This window comes from Labeo rohita, chromosome 16 (assembly GCF_022985175.1).
Source record: "Labeo rohita strain BAU-BD-2019 chromosome 16, IGBB_LRoh.1.0, whole genome shotgun sequence".
Lineage (NCBI taxonomy): Eukaryota > Metazoa > Chordata > Actinopteri > Cypriniformes > Cyprinidae > Labeo > Labeo rohita.
The window spans coordinates 25060925-25078418 of record NC_066884.1 but is presented as its reverse complement, the minus strand read 5'-3'; the positions used below and the strand labels follow the sequence as shown (position 1 = coordinate 25078418).

Here is a 17494-nt window from a genome sequence, read left to right as displayed (position 1 = left end):
TTTAAATAAATTATATATGATTATTAACTTTTGAGATGTTTAGGATAAGTTTACGTTTAATGTCATTTTGGTTTTAGCCATGTTACAGAGGGAGGTGAGGAATGCACTTTATTGTCAAAGACTTGTGCTGTCCATACAACCAAAAATGTCCAGTACACTGTAAAAAATAAAAAACACAATTTGTTGAGTCGGCTTAAAATAATTTGTTACCCTGCTGCCTTAAAATTTTAAGTTCAGTCAACTAAAATAAGTTTAGTCACCTTGAAATGTTAAGTTGTACTAAATAACTTAGATATTTGTGTTGATATTTAAGTTGATTCAAATCAAATATCTACGTTGTCACTTAGCATAATTTAACATTTCAAGTTGAATAAACTTGTTTTGAGTTGAACTTAAAATTTTAAGGCAGCCAGGTTACAAATTATTTAAAGTTGACTCAACAAATAGTTTTTTACAGTGTAGGTCTATCAGTTTGTATCTGAAAATTTGCATCTTTTAAATCATGGCAGAATAATTAAAGTACTTAATAGAATAAATAAAGTACTTGATAAGGACTGGCTCAAGTAAACCCACTAATTTATTCTCAATATCTTGAAGCCAGAATAATGTACTGCAGTTTATCTGTGTTGTTCTTCTCAATTATGATATTGTATTCTTCTCTGTAATGTCTGATTTTGGAATTCTCTCATATTAATGAGAAAATCCAAACATGAAAATACGAATTTAGCCCTTCTTTATCAGCATTCAGGTTCTGTTTTAAAAGAAGCGTACTGACATTGGAAAATGTTTTATCATAAGGCCCAGAGAGGAAACGACAGAGTCGATTTAGAAAAGAAAGAACTGTTTACTTATAAACAACAAAATAATAATAAAAAAAGAGAAAATCGTCTTTGTGTACTCCATATGAAAACACAAAATCACCTGTATCTCTCTCATTTTTTCTTTCTGTATCTCATTCTCTCTCACACAAACACCCACGCTTCTTATCACCTGATCTGGTTGTGTGTAAACTCATCCTGAGCTCAGCATATGAAATCCATTTTAAACACACACACTGCTTTGTAATGAGGAACTGGGCTGGAAACTTCTAGAAAATCTGTTCTGATGGGGACCATTCTCGACAGATTCAATCCGAGTCTCCCTCTTCCATGCCAACTGCTCCGACCGCTCCAGCCAGCTCTTCCTCACTTCCCTTGAGCCTTTCACCTGTGGATTTACACAATTCCCAGATATAAATACGCTATGAACGTGAAGTATGTGTTTCACCAAAGACTCTTACGGAATTACAGAATTTTCATTTTAATTGTGGATTTAAGGCAAAAATAGAGTAGAGTAGTAATGTTAGGTCTAGTATGTGCTAGAGGAGCATATAGATAAAGGAAATCCATATATGATGTCATTAAGAGACATCAGATCTCCAGGGCTTTTAAACCTCCACAGCAATTAGCCTTACATTAAGCCCTGGCGGAGCTCATTTTGAACAGGCTCTACAGCTATAGGTTCATTATATTACTGAGAAAAGAAGTGATGAAGAGATGGATTCAATTTTTTTTAACCTCACACCCGTCAAAAGTATGGAAGCTCATTTCCACCACCGAATCAAAACTAAAATAAATTTGTCCTTTTCTCTCACAATTCTGACACTTTTCTTGCAACAGCAAGTTTACGTGTCACAATTCTGATTTTTTTTTTTCTTAGAACTGTGTGATATAAACTTGCAATTCTGACTTTTTATTAGAATTGTGAGATATGTACATGCAATTGCACGTTATAAAATCAGAATTAGGAAATATAAAATCACAATTTCGAAAAATGAAATCAGAATTGCGAGATAGGAACTCAACAGTTCTGACTTTCTTTCTCAGAATTCTGTTATCAAGTCAGAATTGGGCTTTATAACTCACAACTGCCTTTTTCTCAGAATTGCGAGATATAAACTTGCAATTGCAAGAAAAGACAGAATTGCGAGTTCTGAGAAATTGCAATTCTGAGAAAAAGGCAATTGTGAGTTATAAAGCCTAATTCTGAGGGTAAAAAAGACTGATATGTTAGAGGGTTACGTTTACCCAAAAATGAAAATTTGTGAGTTTACATCTTGCAGTTCTGACTTTATAACGATTCTGAGGAAAAAAAGCCAGAACTGTTGAGTTCCCATCTCGCAATTCTGATTTCATTTCTCAGAATTGTGAGTTTATATCTCCTAATTCTGACTTTAAGTGAGAATTTTGAGAGATAAACTCGCAATTCACAACTGTGAGTTTACATCATGCAGTTCTGATTGTTACACAATTCTGAGAAAAAAAAAAAAGTCAGAATTGCAAGAGGTAAACAGTTTTTTTTTATTATTATTATTATTATTATTATTTTATTCAGTGGTGGAAACAGGAACAAAAACAATAATTATATAAGCATCCAAACCAAATAACAATAACATTCTGTTAATTAAAAGCGTGCTGCAGTTGTCACTTTAAATATTTATATAGATACATCCTTGTGCGGACCGGTCTAAGTCTCTGTAAGTGTGTCATGTCATACTCACGTATAAGTTCAGCAATGGCTTTCTGTGTTCGCCTCTCTAGTTTCTCAAGCTTCTTTGCAACGTCCCTCTTTAGATCCCTATTACAAACGCACAACACAAGCATTAAAGGAATGCAAACCTGAACTAATATGGATCTCAATGAATGCATGATTGTGTTTTAGCAGTAAAAATTGAAGGTTTGTACCAGTCTGGTTTCCTGGGGGCAAGATTGGCCAGATCCTGAGAACACAAGTCAAGAGTGGAAAAAAAGAACATAAGATTAGTTTATATTCAGACTATGTCTGCCCAGTGATCCATGTGAGACAACACTTTGCCACTACAAAAGAAATTATAATGCAAGCTTGCAGTATAAATTAAACATAATGAGAAATAATGACAAGTAAACAAGACTATAAAGACAGAGCAACCAGTGTAACACAACTCTTTTGACCTGTTTCTTTTAATAAATTGCTCAAAACAAGACTCACAAATTATAGTTTTGAAGTTCATACATCAAAAAGTTTGCAAACTAATTTTTGTAAATGAATACTTATATTTGTCAATGAACTAATCAAAAATGACAGTAAAGACATTTATGTTACAAAAGATTTATATTTTAAATATTTGCTGGTTTTTTTTTTTACTGTTATTGTGTGTACTGTATTTTTGATTTAATAAATGTGGCATTGGTGACTAAACACCAAACTTTTGACTGGTAGTGTATATACACTGAACAAAAGTATAAAGGCAACACTTGATTATTTTTGGGATGATTATTGCACAGGTGTGCCTTTGGCTGGCCACAATAAAAGGCCACTCTAAAATGTGCAGTTTTATCACACAGCACAATGCATGCAATTGGCATACTGACTGCAGGAATATCCACCAGAGCTGTTTCCCGTGAATTGAATGTTTATTTCACTACCATAAGCCGTCTCCAAAGGCGTTTCAGAGAATTTGGCAGTACATCCAACTGGCCCCAAAACCACAGACCACGTGTAACCACACCAGCCCAGGACCTCCACATCCAGCATCTTCACCTCCAAGATCGTCTGAACCAGCCACCCGGACAGCTGCTGCAACAATCGGTTTGCATAACCCAAAAATTTCTGCACAAACTGTCAGAAACCATCTCAGGGAAGCTCATCTGCATGCTCGTCATCCTCATCGGGGTCTTGACCTGACTGCAGTTCGTCATCGTAACTGACTTGAGTGGGCAAATGTTCACATCCGATGGCATCTGGGACTTTGGAGAGGTGTTCTCTTCATGGATGAATCCCAGTTTTCACTGTACAGGGCAGATGGCAGACAGCGTGTATGGCGTTGTGTGGGTGAGCAGTTTGCTGATGTCAACGTTGTGGATCGAGTGGCCCATGGTGGCATTTTATTGATGGCATTTTGAATGCACAGAGATACCGTGATGAGATCCTGAGGCCCATTGTTGTGCCATGCATCCACGACCATCATCTCATGTTGCAGCATGATAATGCACGGCCCCATGTTGCAAGGATCTGTACACAATTCCTGGAAGCTGAAAACATCCCAGTTCTTGCATGGCCAGCATACTCACCGGTCATGTCACCCACTGAGCATGTTTGGGTTGCTCTGGATGGGCGTATACGACAGCGTGTTCCAGTTCCTGCCAAAATCCAGCAACTTCGCACAGCCATTGAAGAGGAGTGGACCAACATTCCACAGGTCACAATCAACACCCCCGCCCCCCCGGACCCCTGCACATTTTAGAGTGGCCTTTTATTGTGGCCAGCCTAAGGTACACCTGTGCAATAATCATGCTGTCTAATCAGCATCTTGATATGCCACACCTGTGAGGTAGATGGATTATCTCAGCAAAGGAGAAGTGCTCACTAACACAGACTTAGACAGATTTGTGAACAATATCTGAGAGAAATAGGCCTTTTGTATACACAGAAAAAGCCTTAGATCTTTGAGTTCAGCTCATGAAAAATGACAAAAGTGTTGCATTTATCATTTTGGTCAGTGTACTTCAGGAAACACTGGTGCTGTCCATATGGCATCATGTTTGAAAACTGAGACTTTGTATTAAGGGACAAATTCACTCACCACTTCCTCAATCACAGGCTCTGGGTTTGCAGCTTCCAGCTGGTCCTTGACCTTGTCCTCCACTACAGTAATATGAAACAAGACCAGTCAGACAACCTGTAACCCAACACCTGATCACCTGCTGTAACATTATCACCCAGCATCATAGCAGGTATAAACATTTGAAAACATAATTTAAATGTACAGCCAGTAAGATTTCTTGCAAAAGTGTTCTCACCCGATGCAGGTTTTGCTTTAGGCACCTGTCTCTCCTTCAGCTCCTCGTCCTCCGGCGTGTAATTCCTCAGTTTCAGCTCTCTGCAAACATAATTCCAGAAATGTTTTGTCACTGCACTTGTTAAAACCTATTCAAGGAAATATTACACACAAGTAATCACAAGAAACACCAGTAACCAGCAGGTGGCAGTGCAGATAAACATTTAGTTTGAACAGTGAGCAGCTGGTGCAACTGGGTCTCTGAATCCAGCCTGTGGAGGCATCCAGAGTACATTCGCTCACCATGTGTACAAAGCATCCCTTCATCTTTGTAGCACTAGCTAATTAGCATGTAGCACCTGACCGTGTCTGGGGACTGCAGTCTCACAGCTGAGAGGGGCTGAAACAAGCACAATTATGCCATCACTCAACCGGCAGGTCTATTAACATCTTTGCGAGTCACAACAAAATCGCCTGCTGTATTTCCAGGGGAGCACAGAGGGTTATTCACAGCATGATCAGAAGATGGACATGAAGGTTTGTTTCAGATTGTCCTATAGGAGACTGAGTATTCATTTTCTTCAAATTGCTCAGTGGTTTGTCTCCAGAGATGTGTGCCCATTTTGTTCTCTCAGAAAAGGGGTACAGCAGACCCACATTCATCACCACCTTAAGAATAAATAATTCATATTTGGAAAAAAAGCTAAGATGTATACACACATTTAATTAAGGTAAATGTAATTACTTTCTACTCGATGGTTACACCACATGACATATATAGTTATTAAACTGAAGCTTTTCTTTAAAATGGTTAAAGTTTTTAAAACCACATGAAACTAACATAAAAAAACATTATTTTTTATGAACCTGATACACATGTCATTAAACTAGATTTCTGAAAGATAACTCCTCTTCCTACTCGTTCACAATCTTAGTTGTCAGTGACCCAGCTACAGTAGGTCCATATTCATTTTTCAGAGTTTATTTATTGATTCATTTACTTTACATTTTTCCCCTCAAATACTGAAACAACTGTTTGTACAGCATGCTGTGTTTCTGTAATTGTCTAAAGCATGCAAATTTGAGACATGTGACATAACATGACAGTCATAAATCTCCATCACATGCTGTCAAATGTAACAGCATTTACTACACAGAGCCGTAATGTATTGCCTCCGATTTTGAACTCGATATTGCGTAGCTTGTCAGTGAACTACAGCTCTGTGTAGTAAATGCCGCTCCATCTGAAAGCACGTGATGGAGATTTACGACTAATCACAGAACTGGCATTACTGACGAGATGCGCATGATAAAAGCATCCGTTTTTTTGCACAGCCCTAATTTCATCACCTCGGGTAAAAAGCGGTACAAACTCTAAATTCTTATTCTAAATTACAAGTGTGAAACATGCTTTTATCCAGGGTTTAGAGCCACATTATAAAATTTTTGTCCTCCAAATCAAAGTCATGTGGTGCGACCAAAATTACTAAAATATCAAGGTCGAGACTTTTTCATGACAAGGCAGGGTTAGGGCAAGTTGTAAAATGTCATGTGGTGCAACTCCAAAAACTAAATATTAAATCAAAATTATTTTTACCTTGGCATTTTTTTTTTAAATGTTTTGAAACTATTATTAAGATACGGAAAACATGTAATTATGTTTTACTTTATGGTTACACCACATGACATTTTTGTCAGTAAACTAGGAAAGTAGAGCATAAATATTAAGCATTGTTTTATCTTATTAATGTGTATAAGCATTAAACTTTTCTTTAAAGCTGCAGTTTTGCCGCTTTGGCGCCATCTGCAGAATCCACACACGCGATCAAGGTTGCCAGGTTTTCACAACAAAACGAACCCAATTGTTATTCAAAAGTAATGCAAAACTAGCCAAATCGTGTTTCAGACAGGGTCTAATGGTAAAAATCGGTGCAGGGGTAAAATACATGTTTTTTGGCAGGGTTTCCCTGGTAAAGTTCACAGTCTAGAGGCTAAATATCACATTTTTGGGGCCACTTCAACCCGCGGACATAAAAAAAAACAACCCGTAGCAACAGTGTTAAAGCAGCCCAATTCCACGGGAAACCGCGGACTTGGCAACACTGCACGTGATATAGCCTTCTAGACAGGATTCCTTCTAAATGTATACAGGCGTGACATGATGCAAAACGGCAAACTCTTAAACTGACGCGAACCACAAAATTAGAGAACATTACAACAAGCTTACTGTTGAGAATCGGCCTAAGGTAAGGACATAGTTTTGAACACTGATTGGTTACTTGCTCAATAATTTAGTCTGGGTTTTTTTAACCAAGATAAGTTACAGACTGCGGCTTTAAAATGGTATAAAAACGGTATAAGTTTTAAACCATAAGAAAACAACATGAAATGAAAAGAAAATTAATGTTTGAACTAGACTTCTAAAAGATGATTCCTTTTATCATGGACAGTTTTATTTGTCATTGACCTGACTACAACAAGCCCACATTCATCACCGCTTGATCTAACATAGTGCCAGTAGAGTCAAACCATGTAATTAGATGGGCTGAGACCAAACAGATTGTTAATGTCAGCTGTGTCACCATTCCTTTTCCAAGCTCCTGGGTGCAGGGTTATCAAACTAAAGTGTAATGAAATGGAAAAAGCATGTCATCAAACAAAAGCACCACAACCGCTACCTTATTAATACTCAATTTCACAGCCAAACCCCATCAAGGCCCTGCAAAGCTGGACCAAATATTATGACCCCAAACAAGAGCATTGAAGGCTTTTGGAAAAACACTCAAAACAACAGACTGAAATAAAGAGCTGGGAACTCCTCCCTGTCCTCAGCTTTCCTGAAAAGACTTCCTGACCACCTGCTGGAACAATACAGGACCACTGGCTTTCCTCATCTACAGTAGAACGGCCAAACAATCCAACACATTCAGAACGTCAACAGCCGTTTGTCAAACTCTAAGTGAGCATTTCGAACATCCTGGAGTCCTGAATAATTTGTGGCCAAGGGATTGGGCGAACTGGCTAGAACAGTATCCTGTTTTGTAATTTCAATCACATACAGAAAGACGGATTAATGCTCAAGGGAAAAGCTCTTGTGTTCTTGAAGTGCTCAGAGGGACGGAGCTGAATTGAGGACCTTGACAGTTTGGTGGAAGGTCTCTCGTTTCTCAGAGCCTGCAAAACAACCAAGGGGACCATCATCTGGCCTCCTTCAATCTAAAATAAGCAGCAGTGGTACAGTAAATCCCGACTGCTGACAAAACTCATTTAGAGAGAACTGAAATAACAAATACAATGTGGTAAGATGGGTTGCTTCGCTTGGGAAAAATTTCAAGTCAAGCTGGACATTTGACATTTGTCCTACTGCTTGAGCTGTGACAAAATACTGCCTGGCACAGGTGAAAAGCTGAGCTTCATTCAAACTCTGAGCAGATATTCATTATCTGCCTCACCTCACTTCAAAATTTTGACAGCTTAAACAAAAAGACCAAACTGTTGCCCAACAAAAGTGGATGTTTCCACTTATTAAGCTTGGAACTCAATAAGCAGAAAACAATGATGCACAATACACTGCTGGTCAAAAGCGTCTATAATTTTGTTCATGTTTTTCAAGTCTTTCATGTTCATCAAGGCTACACTGATTTGATTAAAAATACAGTAAAAGAATATTGTGGAATATTATTACAATTCAAAACAACTGCTTTCTAATTCAGTACATTTTAAATAGGTGTGCACGAATAGTTGAATATTTGAATATTTATTATTTGAAAAATAAAAACACTATTTGAATTGTTGTGTATAATGCCTAACCATAAGCTTGTTGGGAAATGGAGACAAAAACATATTTATTAAAAAAAATAACGTCTTTTTCATTAAATGTCATTTAAATAAACTAATGTTTGAATATTCATTTTTTATGAGCCAAAATATTTAAATACAATATTTTTGAAAAATCCCTATCCCTAATTTTAAAATTTTATTTATTACTATTATGGCAAAGCTGAAATTTCAGCATCATTACTCTAGTCTTCAGCGTCACATGATCCTTCAGAAATCATCTAAACATTTTAAATCATTATCAGTGTTGAAAACTGTCAATTACACTACCAGTCAAAAGTTTTTGAACAGTAAAATTTTAAAGGGGTCATCGGATGCCCATTTTCCACAAGCTGATATGATTCTTTAGGGTCTTAATGAAAAGTCTATAACATGCTTTGGTTAAAATTTCTCAATGGTACTGTAAATAACACATTTTTTACCTTGCCAAAATCAGCTCTGCAAAAATCATCCTGTTCTGGTCGAGGTTGCTTTAAATGTTAATGAGCTCTGCTAGGCCCGCCCCTCTCTTCTCTCCATGTAGTGACGAGCCTGTTTACTTTAGCCGCTAAACTTGCTAACTAGCACATTATTCGGAAAGGCGATCGCAAAGATTCATACAAAAACCTCTTATACTCACTTCTGCTGTAAGTGAAGCTGGATCACGAATGATTTGCGCGAACATAGACGGATATGTATAGATCTGGAGGTGCATTCCCTTCACAAACAAATGTAATCCACTGCATATTCAGCGGCTCAGATGTCGGGAGTAAATGACGACCACTATGTTCATTATTACATCCAGCAACACAACACCTCAATCAGAGATATTCGTCTAACTTACATCCCTGCTCCGGCATTGAAATAATGGAGGTTGGACTGTTACAGCTGATCTGAGGTAAGACGCTCATGTCAATCAACTATTGTGGGATTGGCTCAATTTAAAAAAAAGGGGATATTATTTTTACAGATTAACTCAAAACCAGTGCATGGATTTTTATCATATCATATCATCCAGGGTAGATTTGTACATACACTGCCAACACACATTAATGTTCAACCAACATGTAAAAGTGAACTTTGCATCCGATGACCCCTTTAATGTGTGTTTTTTTTTTTTAAAGTAGTCTATTCTACTCACCAAGCCTGCATTTATTTGATCCAAAGTACAGCAAAAACAGTAAAATATTTTACCATTTAAAATAACTTTTTCTGTTTGAATAATTTTAAAATGTACTTTATTCCTGTGATTTCAAAGCTGAATTTTTATCATTATTATTCCAGTCACACGATCCTTCACGTATCATTCTAATCTTTTGATTTGCTGCTCAAATAACATTTATTATTATTATTATTTGTATTATGATTATGCTGAAAACAGCTGAGTAGATTTTTTTTAGATTGATTTCTGAAGAATAATGTGACACTGGAGTAATGATGCTGAAAATTTTGCTTTGAAATCACAGGAATAAATTACATAAATGTATTCAAATAGAAAACAGTTATTTTCAATAGTAAAAATATTCATTTTTGGAGTACTTTGGATCAAATAAATGCAGGCTTGGTGAAACATTAAAATTCTTACTGTTCAAAAACTTTTGACTGGTAGTGTATGTTGTGCTGCATAATATTTTTTGTGGAGATTGAGACATTTTTTTTCAGAATTTAATGAATCATCATAAATTTAAATAAATGTCTTGTTCTACTGTCACTTTTTATTGAAAGTATTACTTTTTAAGCTATTAAATTATTCATTTTGATTAATTCTGGATCTATTTCATTGCAAAAACAGGTTATTTAAAAATCTTCTTTGACTAGTTTATTCAAATTTGTTTTGTTTGGTTTTAATTACATTAAACTACATTAAGATAGAAATTGTCACTTTGATTTTCTAAAGACAAGTAGATTATCTGTTGGGTATGGCAGCACAAGAAGTGTCAAAATAACAAGTGTGCTTGGTGGTGAATTACCTCTCATTGTTTCCAAAGGGTGTTGTCATTTTAATAATGCATTTTTAAGGAGACACACCTTGAAAACATTCTCTTCCTGACATCCTCCAATATCACCTCCATTTCAAAAACTTTAAAGGGGTCATCGGATGCCCATTTTCCACAAGTTGATATGATTCTTTAGGGTCTTAATGAAAAGTCTCTAACATACTTTTGATTTTTTTGCCAAAATCAGCTCTGCAAAAATCATCTCATTCTAAGGGGTTGTTCCTTTAAATGCAAATGAGCTCTGCTCGCCCCGGCCCCTCTCTTCTCTCTGTGGACGGTCTTGTTTACATTAGCCACATTTAGCCGTGGGAGCGGCCGTGGGTGTGACGGCACACCGACAGGCATCTGAGAACGGCTCGATTTGAAAAAGGGGATTTTATTTTTACAGATTAATTAAAAACCACTACATGGATTTTTATCATTATGGGGTAGATTTGTACATACACTGCCAACACACATTAATGTTCAAACAACATGAAAACTGAACTTAGCATCCGATGACCCCTTTAAGCCACAAAATTATGAATCTATTAAGTGTTAAATAGGTTAATTCTGTTATTTACCGCCCTCATGTTGTTCCACTACATTATTTTCTTCCACGGAACATAAAACATTATTACACAGGTTTGGAATAACATGAACGCGAGTTCACGACATTATTGACATACTAAAGGAGACGTAGTCCAGATATTAGGTGATGATTGTTTATAAACCTTTGCAAACTGTCAATGCCAAACAACTCTTGAGCTCAGGGAGGGGAGCACGAGGCTTCTGTGAAGCTGAACGTAAACAATGGAAAAAAAAGCAAAGAGCTTGAGGCCTTGGCTCGAGCCTGAAATAGAGCTGAGAGTGAGAGAGACCTTTACCTCACACCCCTTCTTAAGATCATGTAAACAGAGTACAGCTTTGTTATTTATTGTCCACTTACAACAGCCAGTCTATTCAACAAGGTCCTATTTGTTTCTACATGGTACAACTGGGAATTCAGTTTCGTATCTTTATGTATACATTTTTATATCCATGTTTTTGTTTTTTACCTGTGTCTGTCTTCAGTCTCAGAGTCCTCCAGAGCTCTTTTTCTCTCAGGCTCTCCATCCTCAGATGCCTGTCCCTGTAGTTACAAAACAATAAGTTAATATCAGCAAAGAGACAAAATCCAAATGATGATCGAAAACTCTAAAGACTAAGATACAGTGAAAGTAGGAAAGCTGATACACACTAAAAGAGCCAAAGTCCTACTGTGCACATTTAAGGACAAACAGGGTTGAAAAAAAAAAAACTTCCCAGTTTCAAAGTTAAACTCCAACAACATTTTGGCACACCGATAGCCACTGATAATAATTGACCTGTTCCTCATTTTTCAAGGCAAAGCTTGCAGTGACAGGAAGGCACTAGCTATGTTACTGTAGCCTATATAAAAAGGACAAATCCTGATTTCATTAACTGAGTTGATTATTTCTTTATTCTGTAAGTTACCAGAACTGTTTATCTGTATCAGATGAGGTTATCCTGGTGAAAAAAAACCCCGCATATGCTGGTAGGCATGTTTTGATGGTGGGATGCTGGTTAGGTATGTTTTGGTGCTAGTTTAAGCTGGTCCTTTGCTGGTTTATGCTGGTCCTTGACCAGCAACATGACCAGCATAAACCAGCAAAAACCAGCACCAAAACATACCTAACCAGCATCCCAGCATCAAAACATGCCTACCAGCATATGCTGGTTTTTTCACCAGGGTAAACTAGCCTAAACTGGTTTGCTGTTTAAACTTTTGACCAGTGTAACTGAATATAGAGGCATCACTGAACTTTCAAAGACAAAACACAAGTCAGTTGAGGCGTAACTAAACTTTCTTCTTTTCATAATAATAAATTAATTCAAAGACAAATTGTGGAAAATACAAGAACTAAAATGATTAGAATGCATCTTCTTAATGACAACTGACGCTAAACTGCTTGTGAAACAATGCAATGCTTGACTGTTATGCTAACTCGCTAACTAAAGCACGTTAGCCCGCGCGTTTTCGCGCATTTTTTTAAAGAAAATAACATTTATTACGACACTTACTTGAAGTTGCCGGTCTCGTAGAGCTTTTAACCTTTCTTTTCTTTTCAAAGCTTGCTCCTGTAAAGATCCCACAGGTTTCTCCATAGTGAAAATAAAGCATGGGTAGCAGAATCGATGAATCTGTATCGATTATGCAGTCTGTTCAGAACTTGCTCCGGAAGAGCACCGAACACATCGTTTTTGATACTCAACTTGTCAGACTTGAACATATAAACTACAGGTATGTAAGTAATACGTTTTTCTATACTATAATACACTTTTTGTGAGTTTGATTATTGACTCTGTAAATTCTGGGTATGTAATAGGAATACTTTTCTGTATGTACGTTACACAAGCTTAGTAGTCTGGATGTGTATTGGCTTTCTATACTGAAAAAAATCACCAAAATAACAAAAATATTGCCATTCACATACTACAATATCAGTTACATTTATGTTTTCCATAAAACACAACAGATGAATCTGGATCATCTGTTTTTCACACAAGGAAAGTGGATAGTGATTGAGACTACATTCATATTTTGGCTAACACTAATAAGCTCATTTCATGTTATGGTTAAAAACTAATACATTTTTTTTTTAATCTAAATTATTTTAAAAAGCAATAAAATCAATAGTTTACAACTGCATGTAGACTTTAAAACATCATGGCAGTGAAATATGTTAGATAACCAATATGCCGCTGTATGCTTTGGTCTGTTAAATTAGGAAAGAACAAGTAACATTTATAAAGATCGTGCATTGTGTATTTTAATACAAGTAATGAACAACACATTTTAATACATGAGCACACACATCTCTATGCATAAACGAAAAATACATCAAAAACAAAATCAGAAATCACAACTCATCTGAATAGAAAAAAACATGACCCACACAAGTTCCCCAAACAGACAAACAAACACCCCGAACATGACATGGTGCGGAATGTAGGGCATTGCCATGGCAATACAGCTGCCTCTAGGTCCATCCTCTTCCCAGTGACCAAACAGTTACAAAGATGCACTTAGCAGTGGGATTAATAGAAACGGTGCGTTATGACCCCTCTCTCCTAGACCATTATTTTATTTGATTACTAATATGAGTAGAAAAACGTTAACATTTTTATTATTTAAAGGTAATGGCCTCACATTGTGGTATACAGTGTGGTAAAAGGGTAAATGTGTGCTTTGATTGTGAAAGAATGTATTGTTTAAACTGTGGTAGGCCTATCTTTAAAAGGTTACAGTCAAAGCATGTTGTTGTTTCAGTCAAGCGCCAAACACAGCCGGCCCTTCAGAGTTATGCTAAATATGGTGGTGTCATTGCACATGCAGTTATAGACAAAAACAAATGTGGCAAATGAAAATGGGAAGACGTGATGTGATCATTCGGATTCTTTACCAACACTGGTTTATTTGCATAAAGTTTGCATGGGTCCTCAAGGGAACCAATGATCATACTAAATGTAAAATAGTGATATTTTGAAAAATAACTCATCATCAAGTCCTAGTGTTTTTGTGATTAAAACAAGAGGAAATATTAATACTTCATAAGACAGGCCAGGGGCTTGTATTAGAGAGAAAAAAAAGGAAAATATGTTTTATATATGTGTGTATGCTAATCATCTAGATCCCATTTGCTTCTAAATGGTGAATTGAGAATGTGTTTTGTGGAGAATAATAAATACTGCAGTCAGTGTGTTGTGTTGAATAATGATGACACTCTGTGCCTGTGTGTGTTTTGGTTTTACCTGTGTTTTCAAAGCTTTTTCAGGCTTTCCAGCCTCAGGTGTTCACCCCTGTAGTTAAAATAAATTACGACTAATTGCAATGTGACAAATTCCAATTATGATCCAAATTCACAGCTAAACCCTGAGGTACAGTGAATCAGAGCCAATGTCCTAATGTGTAATTTTTAATCAAGATTGAAACATCAAATATTCAAAATGTGTCATAAACAATTTTCTTATGCATTGCACAACCAGGACAAACAAACACTCAACACCAAACAAGGCTGAATTTAATTAAAGCCTGAAACCTCTGTAGGCCTGAAAATAAAATACTGTAATACTGTAATTTATGTTTGAATTTATAGAACAATGTCAAATCTGATGCAAAATGTTATCTTTCATTTTTGGTGAACTATACCTTTAAACAGAGGATCTCTGTAATGAACAAATATATGTTTATTTAAAATAAAATAAGTGTATTTATTTATTTATTTATTTATTTATTTAATTGCACTGTAATTATCTAAATTTATAGATTTATTAATACTACTACTAATAATAATTTGTTGTATTATCTTATTTAATTGTACTATAATTTATGTCTGAATTAAAAAAAAACATTTTCAAATGTGATGCAAAAAAGAGAAAATATATAACATTAATTATAATAAAAATATTAACAACAACAACAATACTAATCTGTTGTATTATCTTATTTAATTTCACTGTAATTTATGTCTGAATTTATAAAACAATGTCAAATTTGATGCAAAAGAGCATGTTTAAATTCAACATAATTACACTTTCATTTTTATTAAAACTTTTTATTTCATTTGATTTATGATTGTTTTTCTTTTATTGTAAACTATAAAACTATATCTTTAAATAGGATGTCAGAACTTCCAAATATTTTTAATTAACTTAAAGTGGTAATAAAGTAATAATAATAATAATAATAATAATAAAAGTTAATAATAATAATCTGTTGTATTATTTTATTTAATTTTACTATAATTTATTTCTGAATTAAAAGAACATTTTTAAATGTGATGCAAACAAAGAGAAAATATAAATATTAACAACAACAACAACAACAACAATAATAATAATAATAATAATAATATCTTTAAATAGTATGTCAGAGCTTCCAAATATTTGGAATTAACATAAAATAATAATAATAAAATAAAAAATAAGCTAATAATAATAATCTGTTGTATTATCTTATTTAATTTCACTGTAATTTATGTCTAAATTTATAAAACAATGTCAAATGTGATGCAAAAGAGCATGTTCAAATTCAGCATAATTACACTTTAATTCACTTTAATAAACTTGTTATTGGGGCTTGATTTGTTTTATGATTTTTTTCTTTTATTTTTGGTGAACTATACCTTTAAATAGGATGTCAGAACTTCCAAATCTTTGAAAATAACTTAAATTAAAATAACAATAATAGTAATAAAGTAATAATAATAATAATAATAATAAAAGTTAATAATAATAATCTGTTGTATTATCTTATTTAATTTTACTATAATTTATTTCTGAATTAAAAGAACGTTTTTAAATGTGATGCAAACAAAGAGAAAATATAAATATTAACAACAACAACAACAACAACAACAATAATAATAATAATAATAATATCTTTAAATAGTATGTCAGAGCTTCCAAATATTTGGAATTAACATAAAATAATACTAATAAAATAAAAAATACGCTAATAATAATAATCTTTTGTATTATCTGAATTAATTTCACTGTAATTTATGTCTGAATTTATAAAACAATGTCAAATGTGATGCAAAAGAGCATGTTCAAATTCAGCATAATTACACTTTAATTCACTTTAATAAACTTGTTATTGGGGCTTGATTTGTTTTATGATTTTTTTCTTTTATTTTTGGTGAACTATACCTTTAAATAGGATGTCAGAACTTCCAAATCTTTGAAAATAACTTAATAATAATAATAATAATCTGTTGTATTATTTTATTTAATTCCACTGTAATTTATGTCTGAGAAATTCAGAATTAACTTACAAAATAATAATAACAATAATAAATATATAATACCTGTATATAGATTTTGTGAATTCAGGTAAATTAGGACACGTTTTGGCATTGAGAGGACATGTAAAATGTCTATTTATACACATTCATCTTATGTATCTGTCTTCTCTCTCTCTCTCTCTCTACATATATGCCCTGTCTGCCGGTTGATTCTGATTATGATCTTTGTAGTATTTACTTTTTAATGTACGTTTGCTTTGTACAAACCACGTCACGAGGAGAAGTTCCTGCGCTCCAGCTCCATTCCGTCCCTGCTAATTCTCCCAATCAGCTGTGCCACTGTGATGCTCAATGGTTTTCCTTCATCTGTGCAGCTCTGAGGCTGAACTCCTCCCGGCTATTTCTTGCTTTGCTCTCTACTGCCACTGTAACGCTCGAGAGGAGGGGAGTAAAGAGCGAACAGGGTAATGAATGCGTGCACAGACAAGTGCGTTTAACTCCTCTAGAATTCCTCCAGCAGAGATGCACGTTTATCCAGCTCCTAACCCGCGACATTTCTCAAATGTTGCTCTGTACATTCTCTAGTTTCTCTGCTCGGAATTGTCATTTTGACCCACCCTCCGTCTAAAAGACATGCAACTTTGGCAGAGCTTGGCAACCAGGTAGTGGACAGCTGTACAGCAGCATGCTGTTTCTAGCAAACAGTATTCCCTGGATCTTCGCTGAATCAATCCACGGCCACTTCGTTTGTGGATGTATATTTAGATGGTTTGATTGACGCCTAAGTGGAGGGAATACACAGAAGGGCGAGGGAGAATGGCTTCGAAAGAGCGACTGTATGAGCTGTGGATGTTATATTACACTAAGGTGAGTCACTCGACACCTGTTGCCTTCGGAGTTTATGTTGTCGCAAACTTGCTATATTATGTCGCATCCTGCATATAGAGAAAAGGCAAACATATTCGCCAGAATTCCTTGCCCGCTTTGTGTTGAAACAGTTTCAGGAAGTGCGTCCGTGGTTATTTTTTGGGAAGGTTGCGCGTGCACGTACACAGTGAAAACATTTGACGCTCACTTAAATATTTCATCAGTATCTT

General features: G+C 35.3%; 2 protein-coding genes across 2 annotated transcripts in view; one reads left to right on the top strand and one right to left on the bottom strand.

Annotated features, from left to right (window-relative positions):
• Nucleotide 1: 1 nt before the first annotated feature.
• ccdc12 (coiled-coil domain containing 12) lies at nucleotides 2-12833 on the bottom strand. The gene is made up of 7 exons (XM_051132025.1): nucleotides 12673-12833; nucleotides 11646-11719; nucleotides 4818-4897; nucleotides 4601-4662; nucleotides 2724-2758; nucleotides 2540-2616; nucleotides 2-1206 (listed from the first exon to the last, which is right to left on the bottom strand). Exons 1-7 carry the CDS (start codon nucleotides 12754-12756, stop codon nucleotides 1127-1129), a joined length of 492 nt encoding a protein of 163 aa, XP_050987982.1. The 5' UTR covers nucleotides 12757-12833; the 3' UTR covers nucleotides 2-1126.
• A 3747-nt stretch (nucleotides 12834-16580) lies between these two features.
• Nucleotides 16581-17494, top strand: part of nbeal2 (neurobeachin-like 2) — a 90538-nt gene continuing 89624 nt past the window's right edge. Inside the window, 1 exon segment of the mRNA XM_051130813.1 lies at nucleotides 16581-17264. Coding sequence (XP_050986770.1) covers nucleotides 17214-17264 — 51 coding nt within the window. The 5' untranslated portion in view covers nucleotides 16581-17213.

What these genes read in the sequence shown, in the direction of transcription:
- ccdc12 (XM_051132025.1), bottom strand. Translation starts at nt 12,756, where the DNA reads ATGGAGAAACCTGTGGGATCTTTACAGGAGCAAGCTTTGAAAAGAAAA. An exon ending in TAAAGCAAAACCTGCATCGG is followed by an intron (nt 4,663 to 4,817) that starts GTGAGAACACTT and finishes ATATTACTGTAG; the next exon opens with TGGAGGACAAGGTCAAGGAC. An exon ending in GCCCCCAGGAAACCAGACTG is followed by an intron (nt 2,617 to 2,723) that starts GTACAAACCTTC and finishes CGTTTGTAATAG; the next exon opens with GGATCTAAAGAGGGACGTTG.